General features: G+C 33.8%; 2 protein-coding genes across 2 annotated transcripts; both read right to left on the bottom strand.

The window, feature by feature from the left end:
* Positions 1-7,314: 7,314 nt before the first annotated feature.
* LOC148601050 (omega-amidase NIT2-like) lies at positions 7,315-14,299 on the bottom strand. The gene is made up of 6 exons (XM_088555495.1): positions 14,171-14,299; positions 11,532-11,628; positions 10,134-10,208; positions 8,786-8,960; positions 8,098-8,153; positions 7,315-7,696 (listed from the first exon to the last, which is right to left on the bottom strand). Exons 1-6 carry the CDS (start codon positions 14,252-14,254, stop codon positions 7,599-7,601), a joined length of 585 nt encoding a protein of 194 aa, XP_088411621.1. The 5' UTR covers positions 14,255-14,299; the 3' UTR covers positions 7,315-7,598.
* Positions 14,300-14,681: 382 nt separating this feature from the next.
* Positions 14,682-18,990, bottom strand: LOC148601049 (nitrilase homolog 2-like). Its single transcript, XM_088555496.1, has 4 exons — positions 18,877-18,990; positions 17,212-17,266; positions 15,404-15,519; positions 14,682-14,819 (listed from the first exon to the last, which is right to left on the bottom strand). Exons 1-4 carry the CDS (start codon positions 18,988-18,990, stop codon positions 14,682-14,684), a joined length of 423 nt encoding a protein of 140 aa, XP_088411622.1.
* Between the last annotated feature and the right edge of the window lie 242 nt (positions 18,991-19,232).

Here is a 19,232-nt window from a genome sequence, read left to right as displayed (position 1 = left end):
AGGAGGAAGACTTTCATGATGTATAATGACAAGATGAATGAAAGGAGGAAGACTTTCATGGTGTATGATGACAAGATGAATGAAAGGAGGAAGACTTTCATGATGTATGATGACAAGATGAATGAAAGGAGGAAGACTTTCATGATGTATAATGACAAGATGAATGAAAGGAGGAAGACTTTCATGGTGTATAATGACAAGATGAATGAAAGGAGGAAGACTTTCATGGTGTATAATGACAAGATGAATGAAAGGAGGAAGACTTTCATGGTGTATAATGACAAGATGAATGAAAGGAGGAAGACTTTCATGATGTATAATGACAAGATGAATGAAAGGAGGAAGACTTTCATGGTGTATGATGACAAGATGAATGAAAGGAGGAAGACTTTCATGGTGTATAATGACAAGATGAATGAAAGGAGGAAGACTTTCATGGTGTATAATGACAAGATGAATGAAAGGAGGAAGACTTTCATGGTGTATGATGACAAGATGAATGAAAGGAGGAAGACTTTCATGATGTATAATGACAAGATGAATGAAAGGAGGAAGACTTTCATGATGTATGATGACAAGATGAATGAAAGGAGGAAGACTTTCATGGTGTATGATGACAAGATGAATGAAAGGAGGAAGACTTTCATGGTGTATGATGACAAGATGAATGAAAGGAGGAAGACTTTCATGGTGTATAATGACAAGATGAATGAAAGGAGGAAGACTTTCATGATGTATAATGACAAGATGAATGAAAGGAGGAAGACTTCCATGGTGTATGATGACAAGATGAATGAAAGGAGGAAGACTTTCATGGTGTATGATGACAAGATGAATGAAAGGAGGAAGACTTTCATGATGTATAATGACAAGATGAATGAAAGGAGGAAGACTTTCATGGTGTATAATGACAAGATGAATGAAAGGAGGAAGACTTTCATGATGTATAATGACAAGATGAATGAAAGGAGGAAGACTTTCATGGTGTATAATGACAAGATGAATGAAAGGAGGAAGACTTTCATGGTGTATAATGACAAGATGAATGAAAGGAGGAAGACTTTCATGATGTATAATGACAAGATGAATGAAAGGAGGAAGACTTTCATGGTGTATGATGACAAGATGAATGAAAGGAGGAAGACTTTCATGATGTATGATGACAAGATGAATGAAAGGAGGAAGACTTTCATGATGTATAATGACAAGATGAATGAAAGGAGGAAGACTTTCATGGTGTATAATGACAAGATGAATGAAAGGAGGAAGACTTTCATGGTGTATAATGACAAGATGAATGAAAGGAGGAAGACTTTCATGGTGTATAATGACAAGATGAATGAAAGGAGGAAGACTTTCATGATGTATAATGACAAGATGAATGAAAGGAGGAAGACTTTCATGGTGTATGATGACAAGATGAATGAAAGGAGGAAGACTTTCATGGTGTATAATGACAAGATGAATGAAAGGAGGAAGACTTTCATGGTGTATAATGACAAGATGAATGAAAGGAGGAAGACTTTCATGGTGTATGATGACAAGATGAATGAAAGGAGGAAGACTTTCATGATGTATAATGACAAGATGAATGAAAGGAGGAAGACTTTCATGATGTATGATGACAAGATGAATGAAAGGAGGAAGACTTTCATGGTGTATGATGACAAGATGAATGAAAGGAGGAAGACTTTCATGGTGTATGATGACAAGATGAATGAAAGGAGGAAGACTTTCATGGTGTATAATGACAAGATGAATGAAAGGAGGAAGACTTTCATGATGTATAATGACAAGATGAATGAAAGGAGGAAGACTTCCATGGTGTATGATGACAAGATGAATGAAAGGAGGAAGACTTTCATGGTGTATGATGACAAGATGAATGAAAGGAGGAAGACTTTCATGGTGTATGATGACAAGATGAATGAAAGGAGGAAGACTTCCATGGTGTATGATGACAAGATGAATGAAAGGAGGAAGACTTCCATGGTGTATGATGACAAGATGAATGAAAGGAGGAAGACTTCCATGGTGTATGATGACAAGATGAATGAAAGGAGGAAGACTTCCATGGTGTATGATGACAAGATGAATGAAAGGAGGAAGACTTCCATGGTGTATGATGACAAGATGAATGAAAGGAGGAAGACTTCCATGGTGTATGATGACAAGATGAATGAAAGGAGGAAGACTTCCATGGTGTATGATGACAAGATGAATGAAAGGAGGAAGACTTCCATGGTGTATGATGACAAGATGAATGAAAGGAGGAAGACTTCCATGATGTATGATGACAAGATGAATGAAAGGAGGAAGACTTTCATGGTGTATGATGACAAGATGAATGAAAGGAGAAAGACTTTCATGGTGTATGATGACAAGATGAATGAAAGGAGGAAGACTTTCATGGTGTATGATGACAAGATGAATGAAAGGAGGAAGACTTTCATGGTGTATGATGACAAGATGAATGAAAGGAGGAAGACTTTCATGATGTATAATGACAAGTTGAATGAAAGGAGGAAGACTTTCATGGTGTATGATGACAAGATGAATGAAAGGAGGAAGACTTTCATGATGTATGATGACAAGATGAATGAAAGGAGGAAGACTTTCATGATGTATAATGACAAGATGAATGAAAGGAGGAAGACTTTCATGATGTATAATGACAAGATGAATGAAAGGAGGAAGACTTTCATGATGTATAATGACAAGATGAATGAAAGGAGGAAGACTTTCATGATGTATCATGACAAGATGAATGAAAGGAGGAAGACTTCCATGATGTATGATGACAAGATGAATGAAAGGAGGAAGACTTCCATGGTGTATGATGACAAGATGAATGAAAGGAGGAAGACTTCCATGGTGTATGATGACAAGATGAATGAAAGGAGGAAGACTTCCATGGTGTATGATGACAAGATGAATGAAAGGAGGAAGACTTCCATGATGTATGATGACAAGATGAATGAAAGGAGGAAGACTTCCATGGTGTATAATGACAAGATGAATGAAAGGAGGAAGACTTCCATGATGTATGATGACAAGATGAATGAAAGGAGGAAGACTTCCATGATGTATGATGACAAGATGAATGAAAGGAGGAAGACTTCCATGATGTATGATGACAAGATGAATGAAAGGAGGAAGACTTTCATGGTGTATGATGACAAGATGAATGAAAGGAGGAAGACTTTCATGGTGTATGATGACAAGATGAATGAAAGGAGGAAGACTTTCATGGTGTATGATGACAAGATGAATGAAAGGAGGAAGACTTTCATGGTGTATGATGACAAGATGAATGAAAGGAGGAAGACTTTCATGGTGTATAATGACAAGATGAATGAAAGGAGGAAGACTTTCATGGTGTATGATGACAAGATGAATGAAAGGAGGAAGACTTCCATGGTGTATGATGACAAGATGAATGAAAGGAGGAAGACTTTCATGGTGTATGATGACAAGATGAATGAAAGGAGGAAGACTTTCATGATGTATAATGACAAGGTGAATGAAAGGAGGAAGACTTTCATGATGTATGATGACAAGATGAATGAAAGGAGGAAGACTTTCATGGTGTATGATGACAAGATGAATGAAAGGAGGAAGACTTTCATGGTGTATGATGACAAGATGAATGAAAGGAGGAAGACTTTCATGGTGTATGATGACAAGATGAATGAAAGGAGGAAGACTTTCATGGTGTATGATGACAAGATGAATGAAAGGAGGAAGACTTTCATGGTGTATAATGACAAGATGAATGAAAGGAGGAAGACTTTCATGATGTATGATGACAAGATGAATGAAAGGAGGAAGACTTTCATGGTGTATGATGACAAGATGAATGAAAGGAGGAAGACTTTCATGGTGTATGATGACAAGATGAATGAAAGGAGGAAGACTTTCATGGTGTATGATGACAAGATGAATGAAAGGAGGAAGACTTTCATGGTGTATGATGACAAGATGAATGAAAGGAGGAAGACTTTCATGGTGTATGATGACAAGATGAATGAAAGGAGGAAGACTTTCATGGTGTATGATGACAAGATGAATGAAAGGAGGAAGACTTCCATGGTGTATGATGACAAGATGAATGAAAGGAGGAAGACTTCCATGGTGTATGATGACAAGATGAATGAAAGGAGGAAGACTTCCATGATGTATGATGACAAGATGAATGAAAGGAGGAAGACTTCCATGGTGTATGATGACAAGATGAATGAAAGGAGGAAGACTTTCATGGTGTATAATGACAAGATGAATGAAAGGAGGAAGACTTTCATGGTGTATAATGACAAGATGAATGAAAGGAGGAAGACTTTCATGGTGTATAATGACAAGATGAATGAAAGGAGGAAGACTTTCATGGTGTATAATGACAAGATGAATGAAAGGAGAAAGACTTTCATGGTGTATAATGACAAGATGAATGAAAGGAGAAAGACTTTCATGGTGTATAATGACAAGATGAATGAAAGGAGGAAGACTTTCATGGTGTATAATGACAAGATGAATGAAGGGAGGAAGACTTCCATGATGTATGATGACAAGATGAATGAAAGGAGGAAGACTTCCATGATGTATGATGACAAGATGAATGAAAGGAGGAAGACTTCCATGGTGTATGATGACAAGATGAATGAAAGGAGGAAGACTTCCATGGTGTATAATGACAAGATGAATGAAAGGAGGAAGACTTCCATGATGTATGATGACAAGATGAATGAAAGGAGGAAGACTTCCATGATGTATGATGACAAGATGATTGAAAGGAGGAAGACTTCCATGATGTATGATGACAAGATGAATGAAAGGAGGAAGACTTTCATGGTGTATGATGACAAGATGAATGAAAGGAGGAAGACTTCCATGATGTATGATGACAAGATGAATGAAAGGAGGAAGACTTCCATGGTGTATGATGACAAGATGAATGAAAGGAGGAAGACTTCCATGGTGTATGATGACAAGATGAATGAAAGGAGGAAGACTTCCATGGTGTATGATGACAAGATGAATGAAAGGAGGAAGACTTCCATGGTGTATGATGACAAGATGAATGAAAGGAGGAAGACTTCCATGGTGTATGATGACAAGATGAATGAAAGGAGGAAGACTTCCATGGTGTATGATGACAAGATGAATGAAAGGAGGAAGACTTTCATGGTGTATGATGACAAGATGAATGAAAGGAGGAAGACTTCCATGGTGTATGATGACAAGATGAATGAAAGGAGGAAGACTTCCATGGTGTATGATGACAAGATGAATGAAAGGAGGAAGACTTCCATGGTGTATGATGACAAGATGAATGAAAGGAGGAAGACTTTCATGGTGTATGATGACAAGATGAATGAAAGGAGGACGACTTTCATGATGTATGATGACAAGATGAATGAAAGGAGGACGACTTTCATGATGTATGATGACAAGATGAATGAAAGGAGGAAGACTTTCATGGTGTATGATGACAAGATGAATGAAAGGAGGAAGACTTTCATGGTGTATAATGACAAGATGAATGAAAGGAGGAAGACTTCCATGGTGTATGATGACAAGATGAGTGAAAGGAGGAAGACTTCCATGATGTATAATGACAAGATGAATGAAAGGAGGAAGACTTTCATGATGTATGATGACAAGATGAATGAAAGGAGGAAGACTTTCATGGTGTATAATGACAAGATGAATGAAAGGAGGAAGACTTTCATGGTGTATAATGACAAGATGAATGAAAGGAGGAAGACTTTCATGATGTATGATGACAAGATGAATGAAAGGAGGAAGACTTTCATGGTGTATGATGACAAGATGAATGAAAGGAGGAAGACTTTCATGGTGTATGATGACAAGATGAATGAAAGGAGGAAGACTTTCATGATGTATGATGACAAGATGAATGAAAGGAGGAAGACTTTCATGATGTATGATGACAAGATGAATGAAAGGAGGAAGACTTTCATGGTGTATGATGACAAGATGAATGAAAGGAGGAAGACTTTCATGGTGTATGATGACAAGATGAATGAAAGGAGGAAGACTTTCATGGTGTATGATGACAAGATGAATGAAAGGAGGAAGACTTTCATGGTGTATGATGACAACATGAATGAAAGGAGGAAGACTTCCATGGTGTATGATGACAAGATGAATGAAAGGAGGAAGACTTCCATGGTGTATGATGACAAGATGAATGAAAGGAGGAAGACTTTCATGATGTATGATGACAAGATGAATGAAAGGAGGAAGACTTTCATGATGTATGATGACAAGATGAATGAAAGGAGGAAGACTTTCATGGTGTATAATGACAAGATGAATGAAAGGAGGAAGACTTTCATGGTGTATAATGACAAGATGAATGAAAGGAGGAAGACTTTCATGGTGTATGATGACAAGATGAATGAAAGGAGGAAGATTTTCATGATGTATAATGACACTCCATAACGATCAGAAACGTTGGTAATAAAAAGACATATCAAAGAAGTCGACATTCAAGTACGCGTGAATTTAAGAAACAGTAACGACCTACAAACACAATGTACTGAACATAATAACTTCAATTACATATAAAAGCTTATGATTAGGAAAACAACAGACAAAACAAAAAACACTTCCACAAAATATCGACAATGTCATCAGGGGCTCCGGAATGATTACTATGTATTGCTTAGCCACCAGCGGCTTCTGTCACATTGCAAGTGTGTAAAAAATCAGTAGTAGTCTAGCTTCTTGTCACACTTGGCAAGGCGGGGTCACAAAAAAAACAGAGTCACTTTAAAAAATGCAATTTTAGCAACTCATTTAATTTTAAGATAAAGCTAGAAATAGAGATCTTGTCGTTGTGATTTTCTTTATTGAAGGGGGAAAAATTGAATCACCGTAGCATTTTTTTTAATTAAAGCAAGATTTTAGTCTTTTGCAAATAGAATAAAACTTCCATTTGATTGCTTTGTTATGATCCCAGGATGATTAAATAAATCCTGTGTTTTAGAAGAAATGCAAATTCGATTTTTTCCTGTGGTATAAGTTATTTGCTGAGAATTAGATATTGCAACAATTCTCTATACAGGATTCCTACTATACTCGACGTCACATATAGAACATATTGTTCAAATTTGAAATTGAAATTGGTCTACAGTTTTATTGACCCCTACTGATTTTTCATGTGTTAAGTAATTTGCCCATTCATATCACAAAACAGAAATTACATTTTTGTCAACATAGAAATTAAAAAATACAATTATCAGTCAACAATCGTCACATAGCAACAAAAATGGCAGAAGAACAATGACATTTTTTGTAAGAAATTATTTTACTCTTTGTGCTTATCAAGCGTAAATATTGATGTTTGGTTTCTATAGACTGTGAAACGCATAACAAATAAGAAAATATGAAGAAAACTCTACCTCCATGAAGGTACGGCTGAAGAAAACTATGATTAAATCGAAAATGGGCACGAACTGACGTCGAGTTTGCAATTATGTTAATTTGAGACAACCAATGCAAGTACGGAATATCCATATAGACAATCTGCCATCGATATCATCATCAAACACCATCGCTCTCGGGAAAATCGGCTAATTTGAGATTTCATGCTTTATTACAGAATATATGTCATTTCGTCTCATTCTGTCTAAGTGTTGTTTATTCCTTGCACATTCGACATCTTGTAAATCTGAAGTATAATCAACAAACGAAATATATACTAGCAAGGCAAGATGCATTATTTATAATGCACAGACGTAGTATAAAAAAAAAGACAAGGTATTACATCAGTTATAATCCACAGACTAAATATAAGTAGGCAGGCAATAAATTACATAGTTTTATAATCCACAAACGAAATATAAACGGCAGTATTACACCATTTGTTCTTTTAAACTTAAACTTAAACCATCTTGTATAAAAAGGAAGAAAATTTTTATACACTAAACAAGATTACCTGTCAGATAGTTTTAATAATTACCAAATTACTTATAACTTTTAGCTGACATTTTTCATTCAGGTGGGGTTATTGTTTCTTTGACATATTCCCCTCATCCATAATATTTATACGGTATACTTTAAATTGTTTACCTAATTCGGCTTCAACGATTTCTTGTCCAAACCCTGCTTGTCGTAAAATTTTACCCCTAAAAGATATAAATATCGACTGATAAACATAAACAAGACATTATAACTATTGTTTTAGCTTGATACATATACATTTTATACCAATGTCAAAGTAGAGTTAAGAGAGAAAAGAATACAATTAGAAGCAAAGCAACGAACGAATATGAACGATCAGAAAAAAAAGTAATGCATCAGGCGTCAGTTTCACAAAAAGTCGTAAGTGTAAAATTGATCGTAAGTTATGACGTAACAATGCTATTTTCTGTTATGACGTCATTACTTACGATCGATTTTACACTTACGACTCTTTGTGAAACTGTCGCCTGATAATCAGATTTTAGTGAATGGGGTTTTTAGCGTGAACGGGGAGGGGGTCGTGTGCTTTCCTTCCTTGATCGACATATTTCAGTTGGCTTTTGGCTAACCAAAACTTGATGATACGTTAAAATTCTACCACACCTTAATGACTTTAATGACCTCTTGTGTAGTATATTAAATCAAATATTCGCTGCACTGTAAATATCTACAGGACATTTCCCTCACATCTGTGTATCAATTATGAACCGATGACAGTCAATGTTTTGAAATATTTTTTTTACGAAATCGATATTTGTTCTCTTATCATCGATAAAAAAAATCTAATTTTGCTTACGATGGATCGACGATGATGCTGTGTCCATACGATTGATATACTGTATTTCTGTTGAAGGCTGGAGCTGCAGAAATCACATACATCCGATTATCAATTGCTCGAGCTCTATTAACTATCTCCGCCGGTCCAATTTCTGTACATTCAAATTGTGCGGAACTAACTATAACGTTACAGCCTACAACCAAGGGTGATTTCAAATTACTATTGCCTTTTGGTAATTTCCGAACAACATCTGATGTTCAAAACATAACATATATGCTACAGATTGTTTTAATGTCGAAAAAAGTTGAAAAATCATTGCATCAATGAACAAAACAAAGCCACTAAGATTGATAGATTGTTTGATTGTTGGTGTTTAACGCCCGAGCAGCAATATTTCAGCTATATTCAAGCAATGAACATGAAATGGATGATAAAATGAAATGAAGATGATGGAATGAAAAAAGGGATTGACACAAAGATAATAGGTTCAACAAATTTTGTTTGCCACTATAAAAAGGTAGGAATGGTAAGGGTCGGGCAATTTAGCCTCCTGCAGCGGAGCACAAATGTTCCTACTCCTATCGAATACCACAGTAGGGTTTTTAACATGCCAGCAACGTGGCATCTTTCCCAACACGGTGCATCATTATGGTTTGAGGTCAGGTTTTCCGTATTATAGCATGACAATCCCAGCATGTAACACGCCAGGGGTACCCAATTCCACCACCTGGGACACACAACCCAGTTGCTCTGTGGGCAGAGCGCCCTAGCCCCCGGCTAACGTTCTGAGCACTATTTAGTCGCCTTTTACGACAAGCTTAGCACTGCTGCGGGCAAAAGCCAGCAAGAAATACAGATAGTTGATAATGCTATATAGGATATTTTATTTAGTGCATTAGTGTTTAGTGTGATGTTTGTTTTCCCTATCTTCAGTTTTATATGTAATTGTATTGTATACTGTTCGCTACATTGTGTTTGTAGATTTTGAATTTCGATTTTTTTTAATTTTCTATTTTCACGTTCCGGTAATTGTTGCCGATATCTTATTTTCTTATCTCGAATTGTAACAAAGTTTAATACAAAATAGTAAGCGGATATTTGATCATAAACGATTCTTGTTCTTAGATGTATGATAGCATGAACTGTATATACTGAAACCATCTGGTTTACAACAAAATATATTAATTACAAACGAGTGCAGATGCTATTCGGAAATTTACACGATAACACTCTGCTTTACATGTATTTCACAATGAATGGCCTATTTTGCTGCGATTTATCTTCGCAATTTTACCCGCTCACAGAATTAGTAAGAATGAATTGCTCTCAAGAATAAATTGTAGTAGATAAAAAAAACTTGTCTTACCTAACTGGTTATAGAGAATGAACAATTCAGGAAATTTCAAATCTGCGCAAATACTGAGTCCAATCCTGAACTTCCCTGTAAGTTAAATAGTTATCACCTGTAACAAGAAGAATCTCGGGGGGAGAAAAACACTTTTATTAATCAACATAAAGATTGTGCGTTTTTATGACAAGCGGAAAATATCGTCTTTTTTACGTGTTTTGATTTTGAACTCATTTGTCATGATTTTTTCATATTAATATTAATTAAAGACTATTTTGTTCTCTTTCGTACAGAGGTAGAAATCTGTATGAATCAGATTTTTTATCGCAATTAAGTTTCAAAACGTTTGGCTACAACATGGCTTACAAATGTTTATAAATCTGAGACCATCCATTTTTAGCGAAAAATAATCGCTTCATATCATCATTATTTACAATATTTATATAGCACATATATTAGCCTTAGCTCATGCCATGCCTGCGGCCCTTTCCACTAAAAATCGTAAGTGTAAAATTAGTTGTAAGTTATGATGTTATAATAGAGTTAAGTATTGTGACGTCACAACTTACGACTAATTTTACTCTTACGATTTTTTGTGAAAAGGGCTGCTGAACTATAAAACTAAGCACAATACAACACACAAAACCAAACAATGTTTCAATTTTAAATGCAAAAAATAACTAAATTTTATAACATGATTTAACCTAAAGATTAAAGAACCCAACTTCAAATCAAATCAATGTAAAATCATTAGGAATATTTATATGTTAAAAACATCATTAACCATGAAATAATACCATTATGATACATGTAAAAGTCTGAACATGTAGAATTGAAATACTTATAAAGATAGTTACTGAAGTAACTTACAATCGTCATTAAAATTCACATTGCCATTTTTGTTTTAGCTCTCTGCCCAATTAAGTAGCTGTCTTTGTAAGAATCATGCAAATCTGAAAAGTGTGATACACTCCAAAAAAAGGCTACATATTTTTTTTTTTGTAATTAAGTTGTTTTATTGGTCTATACTGTGAAATGTGTAATTATTCATTCAAATTTGCCTGCTCTTAGGAGATAATCAACATTGAAAATCCAGTATATTCCATTGTATTTGAGCGTCATTTGAGAGTTATCTCCCTTAATTTAGAAATCTACAGTGCATTCTATATAATTTTTATCTCCAAAGAGCACGGGTTATATGAAAAACCACATGTTAATTTCTGTTTACTATGACATTTCAAACAAAATATCAAAAATAAAAATATGTAGGCTTTTTACCCATAAATCACATTTTGCATGATCCTTAGCTGGAGTGCTACTTAAATCGTTAGAAACGTTTATATTATTTAGGTTTAACTTGGTTCCAAACTTTAATACTAAGTCAGAAGTAGTTTTAAACTCTAAAAAGAACCTTACCAATGTCAAACGTTGCAAGTTCATTCCCAGATCTGACCATATCAACCTCGCTGACATTGACACCAATACCAAAATCGGTATCATTACACAAATGCATCTATAAGCACAATCGCAAGCATTAGTTTTAGTTTTGATATGCACTGTCTTGACAAATGTAGAATCATAACCTTTTTACAAGTAAACGATCCAGTTCAGATAGTGAATCACGTGTTACTTTATACTGTTTTTAACTTATATATATATATTATTTTTTACGCCCAATTTAGTATTTTTTAAAGTTCAAGTAAATACAAAATATTCCAGCAAATTAGTGAGCATATCTAACGCAGAAAAACGGCCATATTCACCCATCCTTTAATATGCTTATAAAGAGTAACATTTTATTCCAAAACAATTGAGCAGGTGACCCTTGGTTACTCATAATTAAAGGTTGTTTTTCTTTGTACAGTTATTTACCTTGTAAATTGATCATTTCGTCTGTAATAGAGATACAATGAAATGCCGTTGATTCGAAAAAAAATAAACCACGAGCCCGAAGGACGAGTGAATTCTTTTTACGTATCAATAGCATTTCTATCATAATATTGTTTTTCAATGAAAAAGTTTAAAGGTTTGTCTCCGTTTCTTTCTAATTTTGAAAAACAAATCATTTATACACATGTGGTTCTTAAAGGTAGCTATCATATTACAACAAAATAAATTGCATGTACTCTTTTTGACGTGTATTTCTATCTACAAATATAAGACACTAAAAAGAGTTTGTGTAGTAACCGGGCATGTGAAAACAGGAGAGTGTAATTCCTCATGCATTACTTTTGCAAAATGTCCAACTAATTTTTCATAAACTATGGTACATCATAGATGTATCGTTAGATGTAAGTAACGGCCTCTATGTAGTGATAAATGAGTGTGTGTGTGTTTTGGAAACATGTCAAACAAGAACCAATCATTTAGACACTGTAATTTGATCATTTGTACCACCAGAATAAAAAAAAAGACGCATTTTTTTTTTATTTTATCTACATAAATGAATTGAAATATCATTAAAATGCATTGCAAATGAACATTTCAAGGTTACAAAACGCTCTAAAATGCCTAAATTTCCTAACATTCTATTGAAAAGGCACCAATTCTTGTTAAAAGAAAAGAGAAATCCTTTTAGCGACTTACCCGTTTTTTTAAGGTATGAAATTCTAAATAGACGTTTTCTTTTTGCCCTTATGAAATGTCCCATCTCAGATTGTATTCCTCTTAAGTTTGTACCGGGTAATAATTTTTTTTTTTTTTTTTTGACATTTTGGTTTTACAATTGTTAAGGTTTGCATAGTTTTGTTGATAATGTGTTTGTATTTGATGTCATCAAAATGTTCCTTTAAAATAAAGAAGATTTCTTGGATTGTCAGATCGTCGAGTTTTTTTACTTTCATGTTTCAAACTTTTCCCATTTTGTCTGACTTTCTCAAAGACTTATTCTTTATTATATGCATATCTTAAATTATTATTTTCGTTAAGTATCTATTTGTGGATGGGTGTATTGTGCCATCTTCGTATAAAAGTATTACGGTACAAGTGTGGTCGGCCGGTTGTTCCTGCGTTAACAGGGATTCGAGAGGTTTTATGGAAATAGTAGACACAAAGTCTAAAAGTTGTATTGATAAAAGGAAACTACCATTCTTTTTTTTCCCTTTTTTGCCTTAGCAGTTGGATTTTAAAAACTGAAAACGGGAGACAGATAGCTGAGGCATTTGTAGCAGGTTTTTTTTGTATTAAAAATAATATCATTTCTCTCGAAAAAGTCATTAATTTAAGTTTACCATTTTATGATTAAATTAACTATGAAATGATAAATTGTATTCGCTTATTTTTTCTTGAATTTCAGTCCAGCAAACTGGTCGGTAGAAAAATCCTCGGGTACATGCAATAGACGCCCAAGTTACAAAAGAATCCTAAACGGTTTTCTTCCGACCAACAACTGCAACGCACATGTACGATCTTAATGAATTATTAATCTTGAAATAGAAAATCATCGATATCACTACGATGCAAGCGAAGTGCACAGTTAAACGCCAGTTCGTGATAAACAATGCGGCAACCCATCTATAGAATCGCGGATATACAGAAGTCAAACTTTTTCTTTAGTTCTTTTTTGGATTAATGGTAATTAATGGCGTACTGATAAATCAAACAACGGCTTACACTTTCTAAAAACTACTCACTGAGTTGTTTTTAGAAAGTTTTGTCTATTGCTTGTCCATCGTTGATTCGTTTAAAAACCATCGACTGTTAAAACAATAGATTGACGTCACAACAATGGTTTAAGTATTGTTTAGACTACTGGTGTTACTGATCTGACATGTGGCAATTCTAAGCTGTCTATTTGTATTGAAATATTCCGAAAATAATGAACCGTATTTGAAGCCGGAAGTGTAGCGCACTATAAAACCTGCTTTAAACCATCTTTCATTTGAAATACCTGTACCAAGTAAAGACCATTGCGATGGTTTTCCAAATTTTCGTTTTTTTTCCGTGATATTGCCATTTGTTATATGGACTTTCCTTTTACTATTCCTTTTGACTACTCCCTAGATTATTTTATTATTACACTTCATTAGAATATAAATCTAATAGCATGAGTTCACCTTGTTATATGTACACAATTCTATTCCATTAGGGCCGAAAACCTTGCATGTGTTATAAGGCAAGTCGTCTTCATTGTCCTTCATCGGTACTGAACCGGTTGTTGTAAGAACATTATTCCATGAAAAGAATCATTATAAATAGAAATTATCTTATAAATTGATTGTCTGTGTGTTGGTTACTGTAAATTTCACTACACATCAATATGATGCCGATTTCAATTAATCAATTTGGCAAATATATTGTTAATGATGAAACTATTAAGGCTGTTTGGGTTTCATACTTTAATGTAGATATAAAAGGTATTTGGGTTTTTTAGGTAATCATTTTAGTTGCTGATATCATATGTCCGGAAAAATATGGAAATTGAAAACCATATTTAATAAAATAAGTGTCTTACGGTGAATATATGCACACTGCATGACAACATCTCTGACACCTTTGTGTGTAATTGTTAATGTTAGAGAAACATAAGAAAAAGTCAAAAATAAAAAGGAGAACCTATCAAATATACTAATTATTTTTCTTACCACCAACCAGAAATATCTGTAACTGTTTAGCTAGACTTGATAACATTTGGAATGTTCTACCATCTTGATATTCTGCCTCTTTTCTAATTCTTTCACTACTAGTTAGTGTCGCAAAGTATTCCTAGAATGAGGGATACAATAATATCAATATCACGTTAAAGCCTTGCATGTACTTGTAAGATAGAATAATTTTATACTCTCTTTTCTCGAGAAATATATAGTAATCATGGTGTCAGTCCGTTCGTCCTTTTGTTCGGCCGTCGATTTTTTTTTCTGTATAGCTTTCTTTGTAACACTTGATATTTTTGCAGAAGCTAACTATACAATATGGTAAGATCCAATTTCAAACTGACACGGCATCAACTATCTGTTTGCCGAGTTTGAGATTGAGGGAGCGGATGTATCCTTTCGTGTTCATATATCGTAATCTGTTGGACAGTCGAAATGATGCCCGAAGGAGCTGATTTTTTTTCGTTTTTCGTAAGTATTGTTGAGATTTATTGCAGTGATGCATTATTCATTCTTCAAGAGTACATTTGCTTACAATATACACAGATTCATTACTGAAACGATTATGATTATCATATATATATATATTTGTACAGACTGAAACTTATGATTATTTCATGTTCCATTGAAGTAAATATTATATTTAGCAACAAGTAGTATGCATCCGTGCCACGTTTGGCTGTGTATAAAACTTACGGGTAGAACAATGAGTTTTGCCCCTGACATAGCCGCTATATTGACATACTTCGCGTTCTTCAGACATTCGCTTTTATCCTTAGATACGTCTATTTGTATAACAGCAGTCTTCAGACCTATAAAATATGTGTTTTGTATGAAATAACACTTTGTCTAATTTTGCTTCAATTTTCATACCGCTTGACCGGTGTGGAAAAAAATGTTCTTATCACTAGTGACGTTTTTGTTCTCAGAGTTCGTTCGGCTTAGAAATCGATTGTCTTGGACTCCATCTTGAATCGCCTCGATTGTCATTGTAGTTATATTTCAGTTAAAAGAGATAAAGTTGGTGTTTTCTTACCTTAAATAATAATTATGAAGAGACTCGGGGAGATATGAAGTGAAAAAAACTTTGAAATCGTCTGGTTTCTTTTGTTTGGAATGTTTTTGTATGTATGACGTCAACATGTTTCCTACGAATCGGAATCATAACGTTTCGCGCGCTTTTCATTTTTGGGTATTTTTTTACGTTTAGGGCGTTAGAGAAACATAATCTACACTCAAATCTTGTTTATTATGAATTTCTCACATCTCGTGAAATAAATTTTACAGTTTGAATAGCTCGGCCAGCCTCGCGATCAAAACTATAAAATTTATTTCACTCGATGTGAGAAATTCCATAATCAACTCGTTATCGTTGTAGATTCTATATATGTGTGTTGATAGAGAAATCAAGCTTCGGGAAGCAGGCTTAGAACGATATTTAAAGGTAAAACTATCTATGAGTAACGATTATATAAAGATCACGTAATAAGCAAATTAACACTCATGTATATACAAAATTGAATGAGCAACTCAGACTTTACTAAAATCTGGGAGGGGGGCTGGACCAACACCACTGGTTGGGTAAGGAAATATCAACTAATAACGAACATGTTAACGAGAATTGTTTAATATTGTGAGTTTTTCCAATGTTATGTGTATTTTTTAACATTCATTTCTTGAGAGATGTGTCCTCGTACGTAATCGTGTGTTGATTGAAACTCGATTCAAGTAACATTCCATGAACCTCGAGGATTTCTAATACAAAAATAATTAGCACTGTTCATGTTTCGTCAGGTTTTATTAAAATAAGATTATATAACGTATAAATATCGGCAAAAAGTTATCGAAAGGTCATTGATGAGACAATTCAGATACAGCATAATGCACGTTCACAGCCTGAACGTAAAAATAGCCAACAGATATAAACTGAAGAGAAGGAAGGCAATAAAATATATTGATAAATGCTTTTCCGGTTTAAATCGCAATTTAAAAAAGTATATGTAGATATAGTATGTAATAGATACCGTTGGAGTGTGTGGTATTTTACATAAAGTTGGTTTAGATATGTGATATTTAAAATTTCGAAATGTTGCACTAGTCTTTATTGCAGGCAAATATGCACATATTGATGATGTATTGTGCAGACAAACCCACCAAACAAACTACATGTATGCTTTTTTTACCTAAATCCATCACGTTTTTATGTAACAATAATCTTTTGGGCATACGGGTCTATATTTTAGAGAAGACCATGTATTCATTTTGCACTTGAATCAACCAAATTAGAACGATAAATCTTCCAAATAACTAACCATGTACAATTTATACAATGTTAAATTTAAAAGTGCAAAAGCACAGTGAAAAACTAAGACTTGTAATGTGGTATGTAATTATTTCTGAATAAGAAATAAAAGAAAAATTGGTTTTTTGATGTACAGAAATATTATCCTGTCTGATTTTTTTTTAAATACTGTTACTAAATTAGTTTAAGTGTTTTAACTTACGATCCATTCCTGTACGATCTTCTATCGAGGAATATTTTGAAAATGGCCTTGTGATCTATTGAAAAAACATGTGATTACAGATTATTTTTCGTTTTGGCCTGAGATGCATATTGTACAATTTTGTATAATTATCTGCACTCTCAAGTATTACACAAGTACAGGACACCATCTTCAATTTAAGTAGGATCTGGAACCACACTAGATTTAATGGTCAGGGGAATTCTGGATATTATTAAACATTTTGAAAGTAAAATATACTTATAATTTATGGAAATATTGAATGTTGTTGGATATTTTGGATATATTGTATTCATTGAACTATAATTTATTCCATCAAACTACAAATTTATTTTAGAAAACTAAAACAATAAAATATCAAAACAATGATATCTCATTTATTACAACATTTTTGAAACCAAAGAAATAATTGGTTGCCCAGCAATTGGCTTCTTCAATGGATTTCTGGTTGATTATGTTATAGCTAGCTTCTAAAACATACCAATAAGCGAATAACATATTCCAGCATAACTAGTTTTAACTTTTTGCCATGTTTTGTTTCGACCCGAATGGTCTGTTCTAAGATGTTATTTCTTGATAACAGAATACTTTTGCTCCTTCAGCTATGTTATTCCCTTTTTCTGTCTCCAAACACATTAACATAGAATTGTAGTTTGTTCCAGAAAGAACAAATTTTCCCTGTCATATTTCTATGGCTGGTGACTTTCGTATACCAATAAGTTTTCTTAGAACAATTATTTGTGATTTAAGGTAAATATGTGAGCAACACTTTTGATCTATGTTAAAAGGATTTAGCCCAAAGGTTAATTTAATTACACCTGTCACAGAAAACGTACCATAAGAGATGATTGGTTTAAAACCATTAGATAAAGAAATAAAGACATCTTTAACTTGGCTGTCTCACTTATACAATCATAAAAAAGTCAATCAATGAAATAATGAATAAGAAGTATTTTAATATACCAGGAAACTGTCCTAAGTACATTAAATACCTTTTTATCTTTATCTTTGATATGTTTAAACTTTAAACCAGTAGGCTCCAGAATACCCCCAGTGCAGATTGGAATTCTATTTCTCCTAGGACAACTTAGAATTCTAATTTGCACTGGTTAAAACCTAGGGCACGCTGGAATTCAAATTTGTCCTAGAAGAAAGTAGAATTCCAATTCGCCATTGGAGGATTCCGGACATTAAATATACGAGTAGTGGTAAAAATATCACTGTGATTTACAATTACTGATTTCAATGCATTACAAGTATTTGGTTTCTTATAGAAAATTTCAACATTCTATTAATAGTTTTTCGTCATTTTTCTCTTTTAAACTCACACTATTTTCAGATAAGCTATGATATCAGTCTAAACAAATCAGTAAAACAAAAGTACGTGTTCACTGAGATTTTAAATTACTGTTAAAGTGAAAAGCACGAGAAACACTTGATGTGCCTGTTATAGTGGACTTGTCATACTGCGAGGGATGTGGGGTTCCTAATTTTTCATTATAAAAAATTACCTCCCGTATCATGTTAAGTAAGAAATATTGACACCTTACATGTATATTTCAAAACAAAAATGACTACTCTCCAACCCTTTCCCAACACACAGATTTTACGATTCTTGATTAACTACTTATCTATAAACATGATTACATTGTGTAGAAAGTTTCCAAGTGTCTGTTTTTTTTCCAAAATGTGCTGTAACGCAGGTCTTTTCATCGTTCCTATTGACATTTTCCTCACTGTCGTCATATTCATCGTCATCATCAAAAGCTGTAAATGGGTGTAACTCAAGGATTAGAGGAGATGAAGAATAAAAAAAAACATGCTTTGCAAACTCTATATATTTCTTTCTCCTTGTATAAACATTGATGGCGCCGTTACTTGGTCAAAACCGTATATTTTAGTATGAGACAACGCAATTTTTGTTACACTTGTTTAAAAGCCGCCTATATCATTACACGGTTATAACTGACTGTTTAGAGTAGACCATCTTACAAATGTGTAAA

The sequence above is a fragment of the Perna viridis genome, chromosome 12 (assembly GCF_037379345.1).
Source record: "Perna viridis isolate PV_CMFRI_1.1 ecotype Kerala chromosome 12, ASM3737934v1, whole genome shotgun sequence".
NCBI lineage: Eukaryota > Metazoa > Mollusca > Bivalvia > Mytilida > Mytilidae > Perna > Perna viridis.
Note: the sequence above shows the minus strand (reverse complement) of the source record. Positions and strands in the feature narration are given on the sequence as shown.